We start from the raw sequence: 22,431 nt of genomic DNA, 5'->3' as shown, positions 1-22,431 counted from the left end.
CAGGCCTGTAGTGGAGAGGAGGAGGAAGAAAGGCCCGGAGACGCAGGACAAGAGGGAACCCTGAGATCCCAGAAGAGACCAAAAAGGGTGAAGGGTTGGCAGTAAAGGGTACCGGATCCCAAGCTGGTGGAGGCAAACCATCCTTAGCCAGGAACCGGAGGTCATGGACAAGTTTTGGCGCGACCCCTCGCCATATCCACCGGGAAGGCACGCCACATAGGGTCAGGAAAACCGGAGAGAGGTTTTGCCCCATAAGGCCCGAGGAAGCTGGACATAGGTGGGTCCCTGGTGAGGACGGCCTGTAGGAAGGACGAGAAGGGAGCTCAGGACCACGCTCTGGACTTGCCTGGGGGTTGGCCGAGTCCCGCACCTGGTGGACGCAGCACGACTCGGGTGGTCACTCAAGGCCGGAGTGACCGGAGCAACACCTGTGAGTAAAAACCCTGAAACTGCATCCCACGTCTCTGTGCCTCCTTACCGCACCATCACTGCCACCATCATCTCTACACTATCTGCCCTGAGGCCGTACCCCTCCCGTTGGGGGTTATACCATCTACCCTGCACAACTATAACACCGGCCTCAGCGGACTGTCCTGCAGCAGCGGCCCTAAAGCTGCATTCAACGGGTGGCGTAGTCGTCCAACATCTACTGCTACTACTCAGCCACTCAGTTTGACTCCCTGGGCACGGACCGGGTCACCGCCACGAGACTACTACCCCCATCTGATCCGGATCCGGGTAAGCTCCCCCGTGCGCGCGATGCCGCGCGAAGCAGCAGGCCCAGGGGCGCGTCAACTTTGGCGTAGTCGGCAGGATTTCGTGCCCGCAACTACCGGGTACTGCGTGCCTGAAGAAAAGTTCATATTTACCGTAAGAAGAAGTCTCCCGCCAGTTCCGGAGGGTCCCCGCCATCGGACGCCATCTCGGGTCGTTTCCCGCCGGTTGCCCGCCATCTGCAGCCTTTTCCCGCCATCCACGGAGTTTCCCGCCATTGGGAGGCGATTCCCGCCATCTGAGACGATTTCCCGCCCTGGCAGAGCGGACGCCATTATGGGCGTGCCAGAGGGTGGCAAGAGACCACCTCCCATCGTGGGCCTGGTCCCAGAAGAGCGCCAAAAGCGGAGACCGCCCCCACCAGCAGAGACTGCAATGATAGAGATGTCCATCAGAGCGAGGGGTCTGCCCCTGGAACTGACAATCACTAAGTTGCCCCGGGACCACCCTCAGTATGGGCGGATCCAGAACAAAAGAGAGAGGATGGGGGCAGCCTGGAGAAGTCTGGAGAGATCGCACCCGGAGATGGAGGGAGAGTCAGGCAGCACTGACCCTGTGGTCAGGAGCCTGTTGCAGGCCGCCACCCCAGAAGGCCTGGTGGAGATCCTGGCACAGCTTCCCAAAGATCGGGAGCATGCACAGATCGCATTGGAGGGCTTGGCTCGGAAGATGGCCCGAGTGCAGCAAGAAGTGCTGGCCGAATGGAGCAGAGAAATGGCCCTGCAGGCTGGAACCCGCCAGCAAAGAACGCCACCCGGGACGAGGAGCCTGTCTGCCTCTGAGGATAGAGCAGGAGGGACGAAGGCCGGAGACGACGCCGTGGAAGGAGCTGAAGAGACGGAAGCAGGTAAAGGGGACGTCACCACCCCAAGCCTAGTAGCAGTAAGCCTGCCCCAGCTCCCCGTCGCAGAGCCCGAAATCCCACCGACCGTGCCCGTTACTGCACCGCCACCGCTCCAAACTAGGCCTCAAGCGGCAGGAGCTGCGGCCGCGGCCCCTGTGACGTCACGCGCCTCAATCCAGAGCGCGGCCAAGCAGGAAACGCCACCGGCCTGGTCGCAAGGTCGAGTACCCCCGGGCGCCGCAGTTCCAACAGCGCCCTCTACCTCCAATAAGCCATCGGCCTGGTCGCCAGATCGAGTACCCCCGGGCGCCGCAGTCTCCACAGCGCCCTTCACCTTCAGGGTGCCGCCGGCCTGGTCGCAAGGCCTGGTGAATCCGGGCGCCGCTGCCACCACCGCGCCCTCGACCTCCGAAGTGCTACCCTTAGGTGAAGACTTGTTCGCCCAGCATACTTGCCCGGATGGGCAGCCCTTTGTGTGGCCTCCGGAGTACACCACTCCCCGACTCCAGAAGGAATGGCCTCTGTGTGAGCCCGATTCCGGCTCCGGCGCCCGCCAAGATCACCCCACTCCCGTTGGAGGAGGCGCAGTTCGCATGGGACCCCACTGGAGAAAACCTCATCGGGTTCACCCAAGAGACCCGGGCGGCCGCAGCCCAGCGTGCGGAGTGCTGCCGGCAACAACTGGAGGTCTTCGACAGGGAACGGCGAGAGAGGCGGGTCCGCGAGGAGCGGCTGCAAGTCCAGAGTGCGGAGCAGAAGCGCCGGACCCGGCGAAACCCCCGTACAGCCCACGGTCCCCGCGCCATCGGGACCGTAATCAAGTTCCAACTGGAGCACGGTTGGGGCTTTATCAGGGATCACAGAACCCCCGGCGACGTCTTTGTTACCCGCAGGGATGTCGAGTCCCATCTGCCAGAGGGACACCGAGGACGTGACCTTTACCCGGGTGACGAGGTCACCTTCACCCGGCATCAGTGTGCTAAGGGACCATATGCTCTTCATGTGCACCGGTTGACCGAGGAAGAGCTACGGTATGAAGAAGAACAAGAGGACCCGGACGGGTCTGAAGACTACCCGCGAGAAGGAGCAGGAGGACGCCGTTACTGAAGTACGGTAAAGTGGAACTGTAAATAGTTACCCGTTAGGGTACAAGGGCTGCTGCTAATTAAAATATGGTCCCCGTTGGGACTAGTGAACTGTTACCCGTGTGTGTCCCCATCCCTAACCAGGCTGAGGACTGTGAGCAGCCATTCCCCTATTCCCCACTGGCCGAGGACTGAGAGCGGCCATACCCTGTAAATAGTTGCGCTTCCTAAAGCGCCCCCTTCTGGTTTTATAAAGAACTGTTTTTCTTTTCTACCAGTGACTGTTGCACTTTACCCGGTCACAAGTTGCACCGTGGCCGGAGGAACAAGAACATTTTATATGGAAAAGTTTTATATCCAAAAATTTATATCTGCTGATAATGTTTATGATGTTTTACATGTTAGTGTATATTTTAAAAGTTTGTATGTTTTGGTATGTTTTATTCTTTTCCAGCCCGAGGACGTGCTGTGATTTACCAGGGGGGAATGTAGCACCCCGAGGACTCGGCTGCTACAGGGGTATTACACCTCAAACCAGAGGTGTGGTATTCCACTCCCGGGTAAGGATGGAGTGTGGGACTGAGCTCAGTAAGCTGCATGCACTACATTCACCCCATTTCCGGGGGACAGATCAATGGTACTGCCACTAGGTGAATGTGCAGGTACGACAGTGTCTGTCCCTGGCTGGAGTGGGGAGGGGGAAGGAACAACCCAGTAGTGTAGGGGCAGATAGGGGAGGGGCTCTGGGCATAGAGGTAGGAGCCCATTGGGTGCTAGTCACCTGGGCTCACACATAGAGGGAGTATATATGGTGGGCACCATCTAGGACAGGGAGAGTCAGAGAGTTCAGTGAGTTCAGAGAGAGAGCTGACAGGGAGCTGTAGCTCCGGCTGGGCCCAGCTCCAGGGCCAGGCCTGTAGTGGAGAGGAGGAGGAAGAAAGGCCCGGAGACGCAGGACAAGAGGGAACCCTGAGATCCCAGAAGAGACCAAAAAGGGTGAAGGGTTGGCAGTAAAGGGTACCGGATCCCAAGCTGGTGGAGGCAAACCATCCTTAGCCAGGAACCGGAGGTCGTGGACAAGTTTTGGCGCGACCCCTCGCCATATCCACCGGGAAGGCACGCCACATAGGGTCAGGAAAACCGGAGAGAGGTTTTGCCCCATAAGGCCCGAGGAAGCTGGACATAGGTGGGTCCCTGGTGAGGACGGCCTGTAGGAAGGACGAGAAGGGAGCTCAGGACCACGCTCTGGACTTGCCTGGGGGTTGGCCGAGTCCCGCACCTGGTGGACGCAGCACGACTCGGGTGGTCACTCAAGGCCGGAGTGACCGGAGCAACACCTGTGAGTAAAAACCCTGAAACTGCATCCCACGTCTCTGTGCCTCCTTACCGCACCATCACTACCACTATCATCTCTACACTATCTGCCCTGAGGCCGTACCCCTCCCGTTGGGGGTTATACCATCTACCCTGCACAACTATAACACCGGCCTCAGCGGACTGTCCTGCAGCAGCGGCCCTAAAGCTGCATTCAACGGGTGGCGTAGTCGTCCAACATCTACTGCTACTACTCAGCCACTCAGTTTGACTCCCTGGGCACGGACCGGGTCACCGCCACGAGACTACTACCCCCATCTGATCCGGATCCGGGTAAGCTCCCCCGTGCGCGCGATGCCGCGCGAAGCAGCAGGCCCAGGGGCGCGTCAGGGGCACCGAGGAGGCATCATTACTGTGTGGGGAGCACTAAGGGGGGATCATTACTGTGTGGGGAGCAAAAGGGGGATCATTACAGTGTGAGGGCACTGAGGAGGCATCATTACTGCGTGGGGAGCACTAAGGGGGATCATTACTGTGTGGGTTAGCACTAAGGGGAGATCATTACCATGTGGGGAGCACTAAGGGGGGATTATTACCATGTGGGGTCAGTGAGGAGTCATCATTACTGTGTGAGGGCACTGAGGAGGCATCATTACTGTGTGGGGGCACTGAGGAGGCATCATTACTGTGTGGGGGCACTGAGGAGGCATCATTACTGTGTGGGGGCACTGAGGAGGCATCATTACTGTGTGGGGGCACTGAAGAGGCATCATTACTGTGTGGGGGCACTGAGGAGGCATCATTACTGTGTGGGGGCACTGAGGAGGCATCATTACTGTGTGAGGGCACAGAGGAGGCATCATTACTGTGTGAGGGCACTGAGGAGGCATCAGTACTGATTGACTGCAGCGCTCATGTACAGTATAGTTTTTAAGAAGTGGTTGTCCAAGTAGTTGAGACATCACTAGTACTGTGTGTGGACACTAAGGGGTCGCCATTGGGCGCAAAATGGCACTATTACTTTGTTGGGGCAGTAAGGTGGCATGGTTACGGTGTGCGGCAGAGAGGAGGCCACTATTAGAGCGTGTTCACATGGGGAACTTTTCCTGTGGCTCACTACCCTGTACAGATACGGAGTCACAGGTGTATGAGCCGGGGGTCAGTTGGGTATGTCTCTTTGTCAACTGCCCCTTTAACTACCCTCCAGTCTCCTGACACTGCATGATGTCACCCAGAGCCACTGATGATCCCATGGAGCCCTAGTACACAATCAGTAAGGTAGCGTGGCCGAGCGGTCTAAGGCGCTGGATTTAGGCTCCAGTCTCTCTGGAGGCGTGGGTTCGAATCCCACCGCTGCCAACTTTTTTTTTTTTGCACCCCTTCTATTGCGCTCAGCAGCCATACTCCGGACTAAACCTGAGGGTAATGAGTACATAAAGGCCTTAAAAACTGAGGCACAGAGCTTGGATGTTACAGTAAATAGGAACAGTCTCAATATATTACTAGGAAGTGATGGAGGGGCACCAAGGAGGCATCATTACTGTGTGGAGGCACCAAGGAGGCATCATTACTGTGTGGGGGCACTTAGGAGGCATCATTACTGTGTGGGGGCACTGAGGAGGCATCATTACTGTGTGGGGGCACTGAGGAGGCATCATTACTGTGTGGGGAGCACTAAGGGGGATCATTACCGTTTGGTGAGCACTAAGGAGGGATTATTTCCATGTTGGGAGCAGTAAGGGGGGATTATTACTGTGTGGGCAGCACTAAGGGGACATCATTACTGTGTGGGGGCACTGAGGAGGCATCATTACTGTGTGGGGAGCACTGAGGAGGCATCATTACTGTGTGGGGAGCACTGAGGAGGCATCATTACTGTGTGGGGAGCACTGAGGAGGCATCATTACTGTGTGGGGAGCACTGAGGAGGCATCAGTACTGTGTGAGGGCACTGAGGAGGCATCATTACTGTGTGGGGGCACTTAGGAGGCATCATTACTGTGTGGGGGCACTGAGGAGGCATCATTACTGTGTGGGGGCAATTGGGAGGCATCATGACTGTGTGGGGGCACTGAGGAGGCATCATTACTGTGTGGGGGCACTGAGGAGGCATCATTACTGTGTGGGGGCACCGAGGAGGCATCAGTACTGTGTGAGGGCACTGAGGAGGCATCATTACTGTGTGGGGGCACTTAGGAGGCACCATTACTGTGTGGGGGCACTGAGGAGGCATAATTACTGTGTGTGAGCACTGAGGAGGCATCATTACTGTGTGGGGAGCATTAAGGGGGATCATTACCCTGTGCGGAGCACTAAGGGGGGATTATTTCCTTGTTGGGAGCAGTAAGAGGGGATTATTACTGTGTGGGCAGCACTCAGGGGAGATTATTACTGTGCGGGGGCACTGAGGAGACATCATTACTGTGTGGGGAGCACTAAGGGGGATCATTACCGTGTGGGGAGCAGTAAGGGGGGATTATTACCGTGTTGGGAGCAGTAAGGGGGGATTATACTGTGTGGGCAGCACTAAGGGGGGGGATCATTACCTTGTGGGGAGCAAAAGGGGGATCATTACAGTGTGGGGGCACTGAGGAAGCATCATTACTGTGTGGGGGCACCGAGGAGGCATCATTACTGTATGGGGAGCACTAAGGGGGGATCATTACTGTGTGGGGAGCACTAAGGGCGGATCATTACTGTGTGGGGAGCACTAAGGGGGGATCATTACTGTGTGGGGAGCAAAAGGGGGATCATTACAGTGTGAGGGCACTGAGGAGGCATCATTACTGCGTGGGGAGCACTAAGGGGGATCATTACTGTGTGGGTTAGCACTAAGGGGAGATCATTACCATGTGGGGAGCACAAAGAGGGGATTATTACCATGTGGGGTCAGTGAGGAGTCATCATTACTGTGTGAGGGCACTGAAGAGGCATCATTACTGTGTGGGGGCACTGAGGAGGCATCATTACTGTGTGGGGGCACTGAGGAGGCATCATTACTGTGTGAGGGCACAGAGGAGGCATCATTACTGTGTGAGGGCACTGAGGAGGCATCAGTACTGATTGACTGCAGCGCTCATGTACAGTATAGTTTTTAAGAAGTGGTTGTCCATGTAGTTGAGACATCACTAGTACTGTGTGTGGACACTAAGGAGGCATCATTACTGTGTGGGGAGCACTGAGGAGGCATCATTACTGTGTGGGGGCACTGAGGAGGCATCATTACTGTGTGGGGGCACCGAGGAGGCATCATTACTGTGTGAGGGTACGGAGGAGGCATCATTACTGTGTGGGGAACACTGAGGAGGCATCATTACTGTGTGGGGGCACTGAGGAGGCATCATTACTGTGTGGGGGCACCGAGGAGGCATCATTACTGTGTGAGGGTACTGAGGAGGCATCAGTACTGATTGACTGCAGCGCTCATGTACAGTATAGTTTTTAAGAAGTGGTTGTCCAAGTAGTTGAGACATCACTAGTACTGTGTGTGGACACTAAGGGGTCGCCATTGGGCGCAAAATGGCACTATTACTTTGTGGGGGCAGTAAGGTGGCATGGTTACGGTGTGCGGCAGAGAGGAGGCCACTATTAGAGCGTGTTCACATGGGGAACTTTTCCTGTGGCTCACTACCCTGTACAGATACGGAGTCACAGGTGTATGAGCCGGGGGTCAGTTGGGTATGTCTCTTTGTCGACTGCCCCTTTAACTACCCTCCAGTCTCCTGACACTGCATGATGTCACCCAGAGCCACTGATGATCCCATGGAGCCCTAGTACACAATCAGTAAGGTAGCGTGGCCGAGCGGTCTAAGGTGCTGGATTTAGGCTCCAGTCTCTCTGGAGGCGTGGGTTCGAATCCCACCGCTGCCAACTTTTTTTTTTTTGCACCCCTTCTATTGCGCTCAGCAGCCATACTCCGGACTAAACCTGAGGGTAATGAGTACATAAAGGCCTTAAAAACTGAGGCACAGAGCTTGGATGTTACAGTAAATAGGAACAGTCTCAATATATTACTAGGAAGTGATGGAGGAGCACCAAGGAGGCATCATTACTGTGTGGAGGCACCAAGGAGGCATCATTACTGTGTGGAGGCACCAAGGAGGCATCATTACTGTGTGGGGGCACTGAGGAGGCATCATTACTGTGTGGGGGCACTGAGGAGGCATCATTACTGTGTGGGGAGCACTAAGGGGGATCATTACCGTTTGGGGAGCACTAAGGGGGGATTATTTCCATGTTGGGAGCAGTAAGGGGGGATTATTACTGTGTGGGGAGCACTAAGGGGAATCATTACCGTGTGGAGAGCACTATGAGGAGATCATTACTGTGTGGGGGCACTGAGGAGGCATCATTACTGTGTGGGGAGCACTAAGGGGGATCATTACCGTTTGGGGAGCACTAAGGAGGGATTATTTCCATGTTGGGAGCAGTAAGGGGGGATTATTACTGTGTGGGCAGCACTAAGGGGAGATCATTACTGTGTGGGGGCACTGAGGAGGCATCATTACTGTGTGGGGAGCACTGAGGAGGCATCATTACTGTGTGGGGAGCACTGAGGAGGCATCAGTACTGTGTGAGGGCACTGAGGAGGCATCATTACTGTGTGGGGGCACTTAGGAGGCATCATTACTGTGTGGGGGCACTGAGGAGGCATCATTACTGTGTGGGGAGCACTGAGGAGGCATCATTACTGTGTGGGGAGCACTTAGGAGGCATCATTACTGTGTGGGGAGCACTGAGGAGGCATCAGTACTGTGTGAGGGCACTGAGGAGGCATCATTACTGTGTGGGGGCACTTAGGAGGCATCATTACTGTGTGGGGGCACTGAGGAGGCATCATTACTGTGTGGGGGCAATGAGGAGGCATCATGACTGTGTGGGGGCACTGAGGAGGCATCATTACTGTGTGGGGGCACTGAGGAGGCATCATTACTGTGTGGGGGCACCGAGGAGGCATCAGTACTGTGTGAGGGCACTGAGGAGGCATCATTACTGTGTGGGGGCACTGAGGAGGCATCATTACTGTGTGGGGGCACTTAGGAGGCATCATTACTGTGTGGGGGCACTGAGGAGGCATCATTACTGTGTGGGGGCACTGAGGAGGCATCATTACTGTGTGGGGGCACTGAGGAGGCATAATTACTGTGTGTGAGCACTGAGGAGGCATCATTACTGTGTGGGGAGCACTAAGGGGGATCATTACCCTGTGCGGAGCACTAAGGGGGGATTATTTCCTTGTTGGGAGCAGTAAGAGGGGATTATTACTGTGTGGGCAGCACTCAGGGGGGATCATTACTGTGCGGGGGCACTGAGGAGACATCATTACTATGTGGGGAGCACTAAGGGGGATCATTACCGTGTGGGGAGCAGTAAGGGGGGATTATTACCGTGTTGGGAGCAGTAAGGGGGGATTATACTGTGTGGGCAGCACTAAGGGGGGGGATCATTACCTTGTGGGGAGCAAAAGGGGGATCATTACAGTGTGGGGGCACTGAGGAAGCATCATTACTGTGTGGGGGCACCGAGGAGGCATCATTACTGTGTGGGGAGCACTAAGGGGGGATCATTACTGTGTGGGGAGCAAAAGGGGGATCATTACAGTGTGAGGGCACTGAGGAGGCATCATTACTGCGTGGGGAGCACTAAGGGGGATCATTACTGTGTGGGTTAGCACTAAGGGGGGATTATTACCATGTGGGGTCAGTGAGGAGTCATCATTACTGTGTGAGGGCACTGAAGAGGCATCATTACTGTGTGGGGGCACTGAGGAGGCATCATTACTGTGTGGGGGCACTGAGGAGGCATCATTACTGTGTGAGGGCACAGAGGAGGCATCATTACTGTGTGAGGGCACTGAGGAGGCATCAGTACTGATTGACTGCAGCGCTCATGTACAGTATAGTTTTTAAGAAGTGGTTGTCCAAGTAGTTGAGACATCACTAGTACTGTGTGTGGACACTAAGGGGTCGCCATTGGGCGCAAAATGGCACTATTACTTTGTGGGGGCAGTAAGGTGGCATGGTTACGGTGTGCGGCAGAGAGGAGGCCACTATTAGAGCGTGTTCACATGGGGAACTTTTCCTGTGGCTCACTACCCTGTACAGATACGGAGTCACAGGTGTATGAGCCGGGGGTCAGTTGGGTATGTCTCTTTGTCGACTGCCCCTTTAACTACCCTCCAGTCTCCTGACACTGCATGATGTCACCCAGAGCCACTGATGATCCCATGGAGCCCTAGTACACAATCAGTAAGGTAGCGTGGCCGAGCGGTCTAAGGCGCTGGATTTAGGCTCCAGTCTCTCTGGAGGCGTGGGTTCGAATCCCACCGCTGCCAACTTTTTTTTTTTGCACCCCTTCTATTGCGCTCAGCAGCCATACTCCGGACTAAACCTGAGGGTAATGAGTACATAAAGGCCTTAAAAACTGAGGCACAGAGCTTGGATGTTACAGTAAATAGGAACAGTCTCAATATATTACTAGGAAGTGATGGAGGAGCACCAAGGAGGCATCATTACTGTGTGGAGGCACCAAGGAGGCATCATTACTGTGTGGAGGCACCAAGGAGGCATCATTACTGTGTGGGGGCACTTAGGAGGCATCATTACTGTGTGGGGGCACTGAGGAGGCATCATTACTGTGTGGGGGCACTGAGGAGGCATCATTACTGTGTGGGGAGCACTAAGGGGGATCATTACCGTTTGGGGAGCACTAAGGGGGGATTATTTCCATGTTGGGAGCAGTAAGGGGGGATTATTACTGTGTGGGGAGCACTAAGGGGAATCATTACCGTGTGGAGAGCACTATGAGGAGATCATTACTGTGTGGGGGCACTGAGGAGGCATCATTACTGTGTGGGGAGCACTAAGGGGGATCATTACCGTTTGGGGAGCACTAAGGATGGATTATTTCCATGTTGGGAGCAGTAAGGGGGGATTATTACTGTGTGGGCAGCACTAAGGGGAGATCATTACTGTGTGGGGGCACTGAGGAGGCATCATTACTGTGTGGGGAGCACTGAGGAGGCATCATTACTGTGTGGGGAGCACTGAGGAGGCATCAGTACTGTGTGGGGAGCACTGAGGAGGCATCATTACTGTGTGGGGAGCACTGAGGAGGCATCAGTACTGTGTGAGGGCACTGAGGAGGCATCATTACTGTGTGGGGGCACTTAGGAGGCATCATTACTGTGTGGGGGCACTGAGGAGGCATCATTACTGTGTGGGGGCAATGAGGAGGCATCATGACTGTGTGGGGGCACTGAGGAGGCATCATTACTGTGTGGGGGCACTGAGGAGGCATCATTACTGTGTGGGGGCACCGAGGAGGCATCAGTACTGTGTGTGGGCACTGAGGAGGCATCAGTACTGTGTGAGGGCACTGAGGAGGCATCATTACTGTGTGGGGGCACTTAGGAGGCATCATTACTGTGTGGGGGCACTGAGGAGGCATCATTACTGTGTGGGGGCACTTAGGAGGCATCATTACTGTGTGGGGGCACTTACGAGGCATCATTACTGTGTGGGGGCACTGAGGAGGCATCATTACTGTGTGGGGGCACTGAGGAGGCATCATGACTGTGTGGGGGCACTGAGGAGGCATCATTACTGTGTGGGGGCACTGAGGAGGCATCATTACTGTGTGGGGGCACCGAGGAGGCATCAGTACTGTGTGAGGGCACCGAGAGGCATCATTACTGTGTGGGGGCACTGAGTAGGCATCATTACTGTGTGGTGGCACTTAGGAGGCATCATCACTGTGTGGGGGCACTGAGGAGGCATCATTACTGTGTGGGGGCACTGAGGAGGCATCATTACTGTGTAGGGGCACTGAGGAGGCATCATTACTGTGTGGGGGCACCGAGGAGGCATCAGTACTGTGTGAGGGCACTGAGGAGGCATCATTACTGTGTGGGGGCACTGAGGAGGCATCATTACTGTGTGGGGGTACCGAGGAGGCATCATTACTGTGTGCGGGCACCGAGGAGGCATCAGTACTGTGTGAGGGCACTGAGGAGGCATCATTACTGTGTGAGGGCACTGAGGAGGCATCATTACTGTGTGGGGGCACTGAGGAGGCATCATTACTGTGTGGGGGCACTGAGGAGGCATCATTACTGTGTGGGGACATCGAGGAGGCATCATTACTGTGTGGGGACATCGAGGAGGCATCATTACTGTGTGGAGGCACTGAGGAGGCATCATTACTATGTGGGGGCACTGAGGAGGCATCATTACTGTGTGGGGGCACCGAGGAGGCATCAGTACTGTGTGAGGGCACTGAGGAGGCATCATTACTGTGTGGGGGCACTGAGGAGGCATCATTACTGTGTGGGGGCACTGAGGAGGCATCATTACTGTGTGGGGGCACTGAGGAGGCATCATTACTGTGTGGGGACATCGAGGAGGCATCATTACTGTGTGGGGACATCGAGGAGGCATCATTACTGTGTGGAGGCACTGAGGAGGCATCATTACTATGTGGGGGCACTGAGGAGGCATCATTACTGTGTGGGGGCACCGAGGAGGCATCAGTACTGTGTGAGGGCACTGAGGAGGCATCATTACTGTGTGGGGGCACTTAGGAGGCATCATTACTGTGTGGGGGCACTGAGGAGGCATCATTACTGTGTGGGGGCACTGAGGAGGCATCATTAATGTGTGGGGACATCGAGAAGGCATCATTACTGTGTGGGGACATCGAGGAGGCATCATTACTGTGTGGAGGCACTGAGGAGGCATCATTACTGTGTGGGGGCACTAAGGAGGCATCATTACTGTGTGGGGACATCGAGGAGGCATCATTACTGTGTGGGGGCACTGAGGAGGCATCATTACTGTGTGAGGGCACTGAGGAGGCATCATTACTGTGTGGGGACTTCGAGGAGGCATCATTACTGTGTGAGGGCACTGAGGAGGCATCATTACTGTGTGGGGACACCGAGGAGGCATCATTACTGTGTGGGGGCACTGAGGAGGCATCATTACTGTGTGGGGGCACTGAGGAGGCATCATTACTGTGTGGGGGCACTGAGGAGGCATCACTACTGTGTGAGGGCACTGAGGAGGCATCATTACTGTGTGGGGGCACTGAGGAGGCATCAGTACTGTGTGGAGGCACTGAGGAGGCATCATTACTGTGTGGGGGCACTTAGGCATCATTACTGTGTGGGGGCACTGAGGAGGCATCATTACTGTGTGGGGGCACTGAGGAGGCATCATTACTGTGTGGGGACATCGAGGAGGCATCATTACTGTGTGGGGACATCGAGGAGGCATCATTACTGTGTGGAGGCACTGAGGAGGCATAATTACTGTGTGGGGGCACTGAGGAGGCATCATTACTGTGTGGGGACATCGAGGAGGCATCATTACTGTGTGGGGACATCGAGGAGGCATCAGTACTGTGTGGAGGCACTGAGGAGGCATCAGTACTGTGTGGGGGCACTGAGGAGGCATCATTACTGTGTGGGGGCACTGAGGAGGCATCATTACTGTGTGGAGGCACTGAGGAGGCATCATTACTGTGTGGGGGCACTGAGGAGGCATCATTACTGTGTGGGGGCACTGAGGAGGCATCATTACTGTGTGGGGGCACTGAGGAGGCATCATTACTGTGTGGAGGCACTGAGGAGGCATCATTACTGTGTGGGGGCACTGAGGAGGCATCATTACTGTGTGGGGGCACCGAGGAGGCATCAGTACTGTGTGGAGGCACCGAGGAGGCATCATTACTGTGTGGAGGCACTGAGGAGGCATCATTACTGTGTGGAGGCACTGAGGAGGCATCATTACTGTGTGGGAGCACTGAGGAGGCATCATTACTGTGTGGGGGCACTGAGGAGGCATCATTACTGTGTGGGGGCACTGAGGAGGCATCATTACTGTGTGGGGGCACTGAGGAGGCATCATTACTGTGTGGGGGCACTTAGGAGGCATCATTACTGTGTGGGGGCACCGAGGAGGCATCATTACTGTGTGGGGGCACTGAGGAGGCATCAGTACTGTGTGGAGGCACCGAGGAGGCATATTTACTGTGTGGGGGCACCGAGGAGGCATCATTACTGTGTGGGGGCACTGAGGAGGCATCATTACTGTGTGGGGGCACTGAGGAGGCATCAGTACTGTGTGGAGGCACCGAGGAGGCATATTTACTGTGTGGGGGCACCGAGGAGGCATCATTACTGTGTGGGGGCACTGAGGAGGCATCATTACTGTGTGGAGGCACCGAGGAGGCATCATTACTGTGTGGGGGCACTGAGGAGGCATCATTACTGTGTGGGGGCACTGAGGAGGCATCATTACTGTGTGGAGGCACCGAGGAGGCATCATTACTGTGTGGAGGCACCGAGGAGGCATCATTACTGTGTGGGGGCACTGAGGAGGCATCATTACTGTGTGGGGGCACTGAGGAGGCATCATTACTGTGTGGAGGCACCGAGGAGGCATCATTACTGTGTGCGGGCACTGAGGAGGCATCATTACTGTGTGGGGGCACTGAGGAGGCATCATTACTGTGTGGAGGCACCGAGGAGGCATCATTACTGTGTGGAGGCACCGAGAAGACATCATTACTGTGTGGGGGCACTGAGGAGGCATCATTACTGTGTGGAGGCACTGAGGAGGCATCATTACTGTGTGGAGGCACCGAGGAGGCATCATTACTGTGTGGGGGCACTGAGGAGGCATCATTACTGTGTGGGGGCACTGAGGAGGCATCATTACTGTGTGGAGGCACCGAGGAGGCATCATTACTGTGTGGGGGCACTGAGGAGGCATCATTACTGTGTGGGGGCACTGAGGAGGCATCATTACTGTGTGGGGACACTGAGGAGGCATCATTACTGTGTCGGGGCACCGAGGAGGCATCATTACTGTGTGAGTGTACTGAGGAGGCATCATTACTGTGTGGGGGCACCGAGGAGGCATCAGTACTGTGTGAGGGCACTGAGGAGGCATCATTACTGTGTGGGGGCACTGAGGAGGCATCATTACTGTGTGGGGGCACCGAGGAGGCATCAGTACTGTGTGGAGGCACTGAGGAGGCATCATTACTGTGTGGGGGCACTTAGGAGGCATCATTACTGTGTGGGGGCACTGAGGAGGCATCATTACTGTGTGGGGGCACTGAGGAGGCATCATTACTGTGTGAGGGCACTGAGGAGGCATCATTACTGTGTGGGGGCACTGAGGAGGCATCATTACTGTGTGAGGGCACTGAGGAGGCATCAGTACTGATTGACTGCAGCGCTCATGTACAGTATAGTTTTTAAGAAGTGGTTGTCCAAGTAGTTGAGACATCACTAGTACTGTGTGTGGACACTAAGGGGTCGCCATTGGGCGCAAAATGGCACTATTACTTTGTGGAGGCAGTAAGGTGGCATGGTTACGGTGTGTGGCAGAGAGGAGGCCACAATTAGAGCGTGTTCACATGGGGAACTTTTCCTGTGGCTCACTACCCTGTACAGATACGGAGTCACAGGTGTATGAGCCGGGGGTCAGTTGGGAATCTCTTTTTGTGGACTGCCCCTTTAACTACCCTCCAGTCTCCTGACACTGCATGACGTCACCCAGAGGCACTGATGATCCCATGAAGCCCTAGCACACAACCAGTAAGGTAGCGTGGCCGAGCGGTCTAAGGCGCTGGATTTAGGCTCCAGTCTCTCTGGAGGCGTGGGTTCGAATCCCACCGCTGCCAGCCTTTTTTTTTTGTTCCCCTTCTATTGCGCTCAGCAGCCATACTCCGGACTAAACGTATTTCCATATAGTCCTTAATTAGGCGCCGATTTCATCCCCGGCCTCAGACGCTTTGTGTCTTTCTGCTCCTATATATACAGCGGCGGCGGACATTTTGTTGTAGCCTGAGCAGTAACCAATCTCTTTGTCTCCGGCGGCGCCTGAATGACGTCACGTGAGATTCTCTGCAATCCTATTGGTTGTTAGGCGGAAATCACGGTCTCGCGCCCTTACAGGCCCCCGGCAACGGCTGCAGGTTGCTTAGCAACGCGGAAAGATCGGGCCTGAGAGCAGGTAATGGTGGAGGTTATAATGTGTGAATGACGGGGGATAATGTGGGGTGTAATGGGCGGACATGGCTGCAGGGGCAGCAATACTTCACTATAGAGGATTATACATGGTGGGGAAAGCCTATAAAAGCCAAAACAACACTGCTGCAAAACTACAACCCCCAGCATGCCCGGATAGTAGTTGTGCGTCAGGGCATGCTGGGAGTTGTAGTTCTGCGGCTGTTGATCAGAGACCCCCCATCTATAATGTAGAATTCAGGTAAGAGCTGTTGTCACCTGAAGCGGCTGCCGCGACCCCATACTGGTCCTGCTCACACAGCTGCGGCTTTCCCAATGTGTCCCGACCCTCCGTTAGGGCTCAGTCGCCTCTCGGGCGTATATGTCACCGTCAGGATAGACCGGGACTTGTAACCATAATACGTTTGAGAAAAGCCCCTAAAACCGCATTAAAGACCCCGATTTCCAGGTGACAGGCCGATATAATTGTTGTCGATGCTTAAAAAACGGATAAAATATGTGTAAAAAAATACTGGGGGGCTGCAGTGTTCGGAAAGTGTGATTGTCGTGAGCTTTATAGAGGTCTCCAGGTCCGGAAAACCATTGAAATAAAAACTAAACTTTCTTTACTCACCCTCCCCAGGTCCAACGCGGAGTCTCCCGGTGACTATTATTGTCTGCAGCTCTTACGTCACGTGGTCAGCGCTGCAACCAATCACTGATCTTAACAGCACCACCTTCCTTTTGAGCTCATCGTTTGGCTGCAGCGCTGTCCAGATGACGGCAATTGGAGCAGCTGACCGTAACAGACACCAGGAGTAGAGGTGGAGACTCGGAGATGGACCAGGGGAGGGGGAGTGAGGCTCAGTTTTTTTAAACAAACCACAGCCAGGTGAGAGAAGGAAACGGGAAACCCCTGTAATTGGTGGCGTTACAAATGGTTCAGGGCGACCGCGAGCGATCATTATCCCCGATAACAAGTGGCGTGACGCCAGGTCCGGGACATCCTCGGGTCTGTGCACCAGACGCCACCGTTTTGTCTGCGATGGTAAATGATCAGCGTCCTGTCCTCTGGTTGCAGGTGTCATGGCAGTTGTCAGCAGCCTGGTGCCCGCCCGCTTCCTCACACTCACCGCCCACCTGGTCATCGTCATCACCATCTTTTGGTCACGGGTAAGTTCTTCCAACGCCGTGAGACGAGCGGCTTCGACCTTCGATCACCTCTTCATGCTGATTTCACCATTTTCCAGGTCTCCGCTTGCTGTCAGTGAATGGGGAAGAGTAATGGCTTCTGGTCTCATCCTCAGAGATTCGGAGCTTCGCTTCCAGTCACTGGCAGTACGCCGGAGGGAAGAGTAACAGCTTCTGGTCTCATCCTCAGAGATTCGGAGCTTCGCTTCCAGTCACTGGCAGTACGCTGGAGGGAAGAGTAACGGCTTCTGGTCTCATCCTCAGAGATTCGGAGCTTCGCTTCCAGTCACTGGCAGTACGCCGGAGGGAAGAGTAACAGCTTCTGGTCTCGTCCTCAGAGATTCAGAGCTTCGCTTCCAGTCACTGGCAGTACGCTGGAGGGAAGAGTAACGGCTTCTGGTCTCGTCCTCAGAGATTCAGAGCTTCGCTTCCAGTCACTGGCAGTACGCTGGAGGGAAGAGTAACGGCTTCTGGTCTCGTCCTTAGAGATTCGGAGCTTCGCTTCCAGTCACTGGCAGTACACCGGAGGGAAGAGTAACGGCTTCTGGTCTCGTCCTCAGAGATTCGGAGCTTCGCTTCCAGTCACTGGCAGTACGCCGGAGGGAAGAGTAACGGCTTCTGGTCTCGTCCTCAGAGATTCGGAGCTTCGCTTCCAGTCACTGGCAGTACGCCGGAGGGAAGAGTAACGACTTCTGGTCTCGTCCTCATAGATTCGGAGCTTCGCTTCCAGTCACTGGCAGTACGCCGGAGGGAAGAGTAACGGCTTCTGGTCTCGTCCTCAGAGATTCGGAGCTTCGCTTCCAGTCACTGGCAGTACGCCGGAGGGAAGAGTAACGGCTTCTGGTCTCGTCCTCAGAGATTCAGAGCTTCGCTTCCAGTCACTGGCAGTACGCCGGAGGGAAGAGTAACGGCTTCTGGTCTCATCCTCAGAGATTCGGAGCTTCGCTTCCAGTCACTGGCAGTACGCCGGAGGGAAGAGTAACGGCTTCTGGTCTCATCCTCAGAGATTCGGAGCTTCGCTTCCAGTCACTGGCAGTACGCCGGAGGGAAGAGTAACGGCTTCTGGTCTCATCCTCAGAGATTCGGAGCTTCGCTTCCAGTCACTGGCAGTACGCCGGATGGAAGAGTAACGGCTTCTGGTCTCATCCTCAGAGATTCGGAGCTTTGCTTCCAGTCACCGGCAGTACGCCGGGGGGAAGAGTAATGGTTCTGGTCTCGACCTCAGAGATTTGGAGCTTCGCTTCCAGTCACCGGCAGTACGGCGGAGGGAAGAGTTAACGGCTTCTGGTCTCATCCTCAGAGATTCAGAGCTTTTCTTCCAGTCACTGGCAGTACGCCGGAGGGAAGAGTAATGGTTCTGGTCTCGTCCTCAGAGATTCGGAGCTTCGCTTCCAGTCACTGGCAGTACGCCGGAGGGAAGAGTAACGGCTTCTGGTCTCGTCCTCAGAGATTCGGAGCTTCGCTTCCAGTCACTGGCAGTACGCCGGAGGGAAGAGTAACGACTTCTGGTCTCGTCCTCATAGATTCGGAGCTTCGCTTCCAGTCACTGGCAGTACGCCGGAGGGAAGAGTAACGGCTTCTGGTCTCGTCCTCAGAGATTCGGAGCTTCGCTTCCAGTCACTGGCAGTACGCCGGAGGGAAGAGTAACGGCTTCTGGTCTCGTCCTCAGAGATTCAGAGCTTCGCTTCCAGTCACTGGCAGTACGCCGGAGGGAAGAGTAACGGCTTCTGGTCTCATCCTCAGAGATTCGGAGCTTCGCTTCCAGTCACTGGCAGTACGCCGGAGGGAAGAGTAACGGCTTCTGGTCTCATCCTCAGAGATTTGGAGCTTCGCTTCCAGTCACCGGCAGTACGGCGGAGGGAAGAGTTAACGGCTTCTGGTCTCATCCTCAGAGATTCAGAGCTTTTCTTCCAGTCACTGGCAGTACGCCGGAGGGAAGAGTAATGGTTCTGGTCTCGTCCTCAGAAATTCGGAGCTTTGCTTCCAGTCACTGGCAGTACGCCGGAGGGAAGAGTAACTGCTTCTGGTCTCGTCCTCAGAGATTCGGAGCTTCGCTTCCAGTCACTGGCAGTACGCTGGAGGGAAGAGTAACGGCTTCTGGTCTCATCCTCAGAGATTCGGAGCTTCGCTTCCAGTCACTGGCAGTACGCTGGAGGGAAGAGTAATGGCTTCTGGTCTCATCCTCAGAGATTCGGAGCTTCGCTTCCAGTCACTGGCAGTACGCTGGAGGGAAGAGTAATGGCTTCTGGTCTCATCCTCAGAGATTCGGAGCGTCGCTTCCAGTCACTGGCAGTACGCCGGAGGGAAGAGTAATGGCTTCTGGTCTCATCCTCAGAGATTCGGAGCTTCGCTTCCAGTCACTGGCAGAACGCCGGAGGGAAGAGTAACGGCTTCTGGTCTCGTCCTCAGAGATTCGGAGCTTCGCTTCCAGTCACTGGCAGTACGCCGGAGGGAAGAGTAACGGCTTCTGGTCTCGTCCTCAGAGATTCGGAGCTTCGCTTCCAGTCACTGGCAGTACACCGGATGGAAGAGTAACGGCTTCTGGTCTCATCCTCAGAGATTCGGAGCTTCTCTTCCAGTCACTGGCAGTACGCCGGAGGGAAGAGTAACGGCTTCTGGTCTCATCCTCAGAGATTCGGAGCTTCGCTTCCAGTCACTGGCAGTACGCCGGAGGGAAGAGCAACGGCTCCTGGTCTCGTCCTCAGAGATTTGGAGCTTCGCTTCCAGTCACTGGCAGTACGCCGGAGGGAAGAGTAACAGCTTCTGGTCTCATCCTCAGAGATTCGGAGCTTCGCTTCCAGTCACTGGCAGTACGCCGGAGGGAAGAGTAACAGCTTCTGGTCTCGTCGTCAGGGATTCGGAGCTTCGCTTCCAGTCACTGGCAGTACGCCGGAGGGAAGAGTAATGGCTTCTGGTCTCATCCTCAGAGATTCGGAGCTTCGCTTTCAGTCACTGGCAGTACGCCGGAGGGAAGAGTTTCGGCTTCTGGTCTCATCCTCAGAGATTTGGAGCTTCGCTTCCAGTCACTGGCAGTACGCCGGAGGGAAGAGTAACAGCTTCTGGTCTCGTTGTCAGAGATTCGGAGCTTCGCTTCCAGTCACTGGCAGTACGCCGGAGGGAAGAGTAACAGCTTCTGGTCTCATCCTCAGAGATTCGGAGCTTTGCTTCCAGTCACCGGCAGTACGCCGGAGGGAAGAGTAACGGCTTCTGGTCTCGTCCTCAGAGATTCGGAGCTTCTCTTCCAGTCACTGGCAGTACGCCGGAGGGAAGAGTAACAGCTTCTGGTCTCGTCGTCAGGGATTCGGAGCTTCGCTTCCAGTCAGTGGCAGTACGCCGGAGGGAAGAGTAATGGCTTCTGGTCTCATCCTCAGAGATTCGGAGCTTCGCTTTCAGTCACTGGCAGTACGCCGGATGGAAGAGTAATGGCTTCTGGTCTCATCCTCAGAGATGCGGAGCTTCGCTTCCAGTCACTGGCAGTACGCCGGAGGGAAGAGTAACAGCTTTTGGTCTCGTCGTCAGAGATTCGGAGCTTCGCTTCCAGTCACTGGCAGTACGCCGGAGGGAAGAGTAACAGCTTCTGGTCTCGTCCTCAGAGATTCGGAGCTTCTTTTCCAGTCACCGGCAGTACGCTGGAGGGAAGAGTAACGGCTTCTGGTCTCATCCTCAGAGATTCGGAGCTTCGCTTCCAGTCACTGGCAGTACGCCGGAGGAAAGAGTAACGGCTTCTGGTCTCGTCCTCAGAGATTCGGAGCTTCGCTTCCAGTCGCTGGCAGTACTCCGGAGGGAAGAGTAACGACTTCTGGTCTCGTCCTCAGAGATTCGGAGCTTCGCTTCCAGTCACTGGCAGTACGCCGGAGGGAAGAGTAACGGCTTCTGGTCTCGTCCTCAGAGATTTGGAGCTTCGCTTCCAGTCACTGGCAGTACACCGGAGGGAAGAGTAACAGCTTCTGGTCTCATCCTCAGAGATTCGGAGCTTCGCTTCCAGTCACTGGCAGTACGCCGGAGGGAAGAGTAACAGCTTCTGGTCTCGTCGTCAGGGATTCGGAGCTTCGCTTCCAGTCACTGGAAGTACGCCGGAGGGAAGAGTAATGGCTTCTGGTCTCATCCTCAGAGATTCGGAGCTTCGCTTTCAGTCACTGGCAGTACGCCGGATGGAAGAGTAATGGCTTCTGGTCTCATCCTCAGAGATTCGGAGCTTCGCTTCCAGTCACTGGCAGTACGCCGGAGGGAAGAGTAACAGCTTCTGGTCTCGTCGTCAGAGATTCGGAGCTTCGCTTCCAGTCACTGGCAGTACGCCGGAGGGAAGAGTAATGGCTTCTGGTCTCATCCTCAGAGATTCGGAGCTTCGCTTTCAGTCACTGGCAGTACGCCGGATGGAAGAGTAATGGCTTCTGGTCTCATCCTCAGAGATTCGGAGCTTCGCTTCCAGTCACTGGCAGTACGCCGGAGGGAAGAGTAACAGCTTCTGGTCTCGTCGTCAGAGATTCGGAGCTTCGCTTCCAGTCACTGGCAGTACGCCGGAGGGAAGAGTAACAGCTTCTGGTCTCGTCCTCAGAGATTCGGAGCTTCTCTTCCAGTCACCGGCAGTACGCTGGAGGGAAGAGTAACGGCTTCTGGTCTCGTCCTCAGAGATTCGGAGCTTCGCTTCCAGTCACTGGCAGTACGCCGGAGGAAAGAGTAACGGCTTCTGGTCTCGTCCTCAGAGATTTGGAGCTTCGCTTCCAGTCACTGGCAGTACGCCGGAGGGAAGAGTAACGACTTCTGGTCTCGTCCTCAGAGATTCGGAGCTTCGCTTCCAGTCACTGGCAGTACGCCGGAGGGAAGAGTAACGGCTTCTGGTCTCGTCCTCAGAGATTTGGAGCTTCGCTTCCAGTCACTGGCAGTACGCCGGAGGGAAGAGTAATGGCTTCTGGTCTCATCCTCAGAGATTCGGAGCTTCGCTTTCAGTCACTGGCAGTACGCCGGATGGAAGAGTAATGGCTTCTGGTCTCATCCTCAGAGATTCGGAGCTTCGCTTCCAGTCACTGGCAGTACGCCGGAGGGAAGAGTAACAGCTTCTGGTCTCGTCGTCAGAGATTCGGAGCTTCGCTTCCAGTCACTGGCAGTACGCCGGAGGGAAGAGTAACAGCTTCTGGTCTCGTCCTCAGAGATTCGGAGCTTCTCTTCCAGTCACCGGCAGTACGCCGGAGGGAAGATTAACAGCTT

General features: G+C 55.2%; 1 protein-coding gene and 4 non-coding genes across 6 annotated transcripts in view; all 5 read left to right on the top strand.

Annotated features, from left to right (window-relative positions):
• Positions 1-5,294: 5,294 nt before the first annotated feature.
• On the top strand, positions 5,295-5,376 carry TRNAL-UAG (transfer RNA leucine (anticodon UAG)). The gene has a single exon. It is a non-coding gene; the product is annotated as a tRNA-Leu (tRNA).
• Positions 5,377-7,804: 2,428 nt separating this feature from the next.
• Positions 7,805-7,886, top strand: TRNAL-UAG (transfer RNA leucine (anticodon UAG)). The gene has a single exon. It is a non-coding gene; the product is annotated as a tRNA-Leu (tRNA).
• A 2,382-nt stretch (positions 7,887-10,268) lies between these two features.
• Positions 10,269-10,350, top strand: TRNAL-UAG (transfer RNA leucine (anticodon UAG)). The gene has a single exon. It is a non-coding gene; the product is annotated as a tRNA-Leu (tRNA).
• A 5,278-nt stretch (positions 10,351-15,628) lies between these two features.
• On the top strand, positions 15,629-15,710 carry TRNAL-UAG (transfer RNA leucine (anticodon UAG)). The gene has a single exon. It is a non-coding gene; the product is annotated as a tRNA-Leu (tRNA).
• Positions 15,711-15,756: 46 nt separating this feature from the next.
• The window catches only part of TMEM107 (transmembrane protein 107), an 84,517-nt gene continuing 77,842 nt past the window's right edge, over positions 15,757-22,431 (top strand). For both annotated transcript variants that reach the window (XM_073650995.1, XM_073650996.1), the window contains exons 1-2: positions 15,757-16,042; positions 17,117-17,208. In XM_073650995.1, coding sequence (XP_073507096.1) covers positions 17,122-17,208 — 87 coding nt within the window. In that variant the 5' untranslated portion in view covers positions 15,757-16,042; positions 17,117-17,121. The remainder of the gene's footprint in view (positions 16,043-17,116; positions 17,209-22,431) is intronic.

Source organism: Phyllobates terribilis, unplaced genomic scaffold (genome assembly GCF_046119375.1).
Source record: "Phyllobates terribilis strain yellow unplaced genomic scaffold, ASM4611937v1 Scaffold_11__3_contigs__length_659146591, whole genome shotgun sequence".
In the NCBI taxonomy this organism is placed as follows: domain Eukaryota; kingdom Metazoa; phylum Chordata; class Amphibia; order Anura; family Dendrobatidae; genus Phyllobates; species Phyllobates terribilis.
This window is presented reverse-complemented; position numbering and strand designations above follow the sequence as displayed.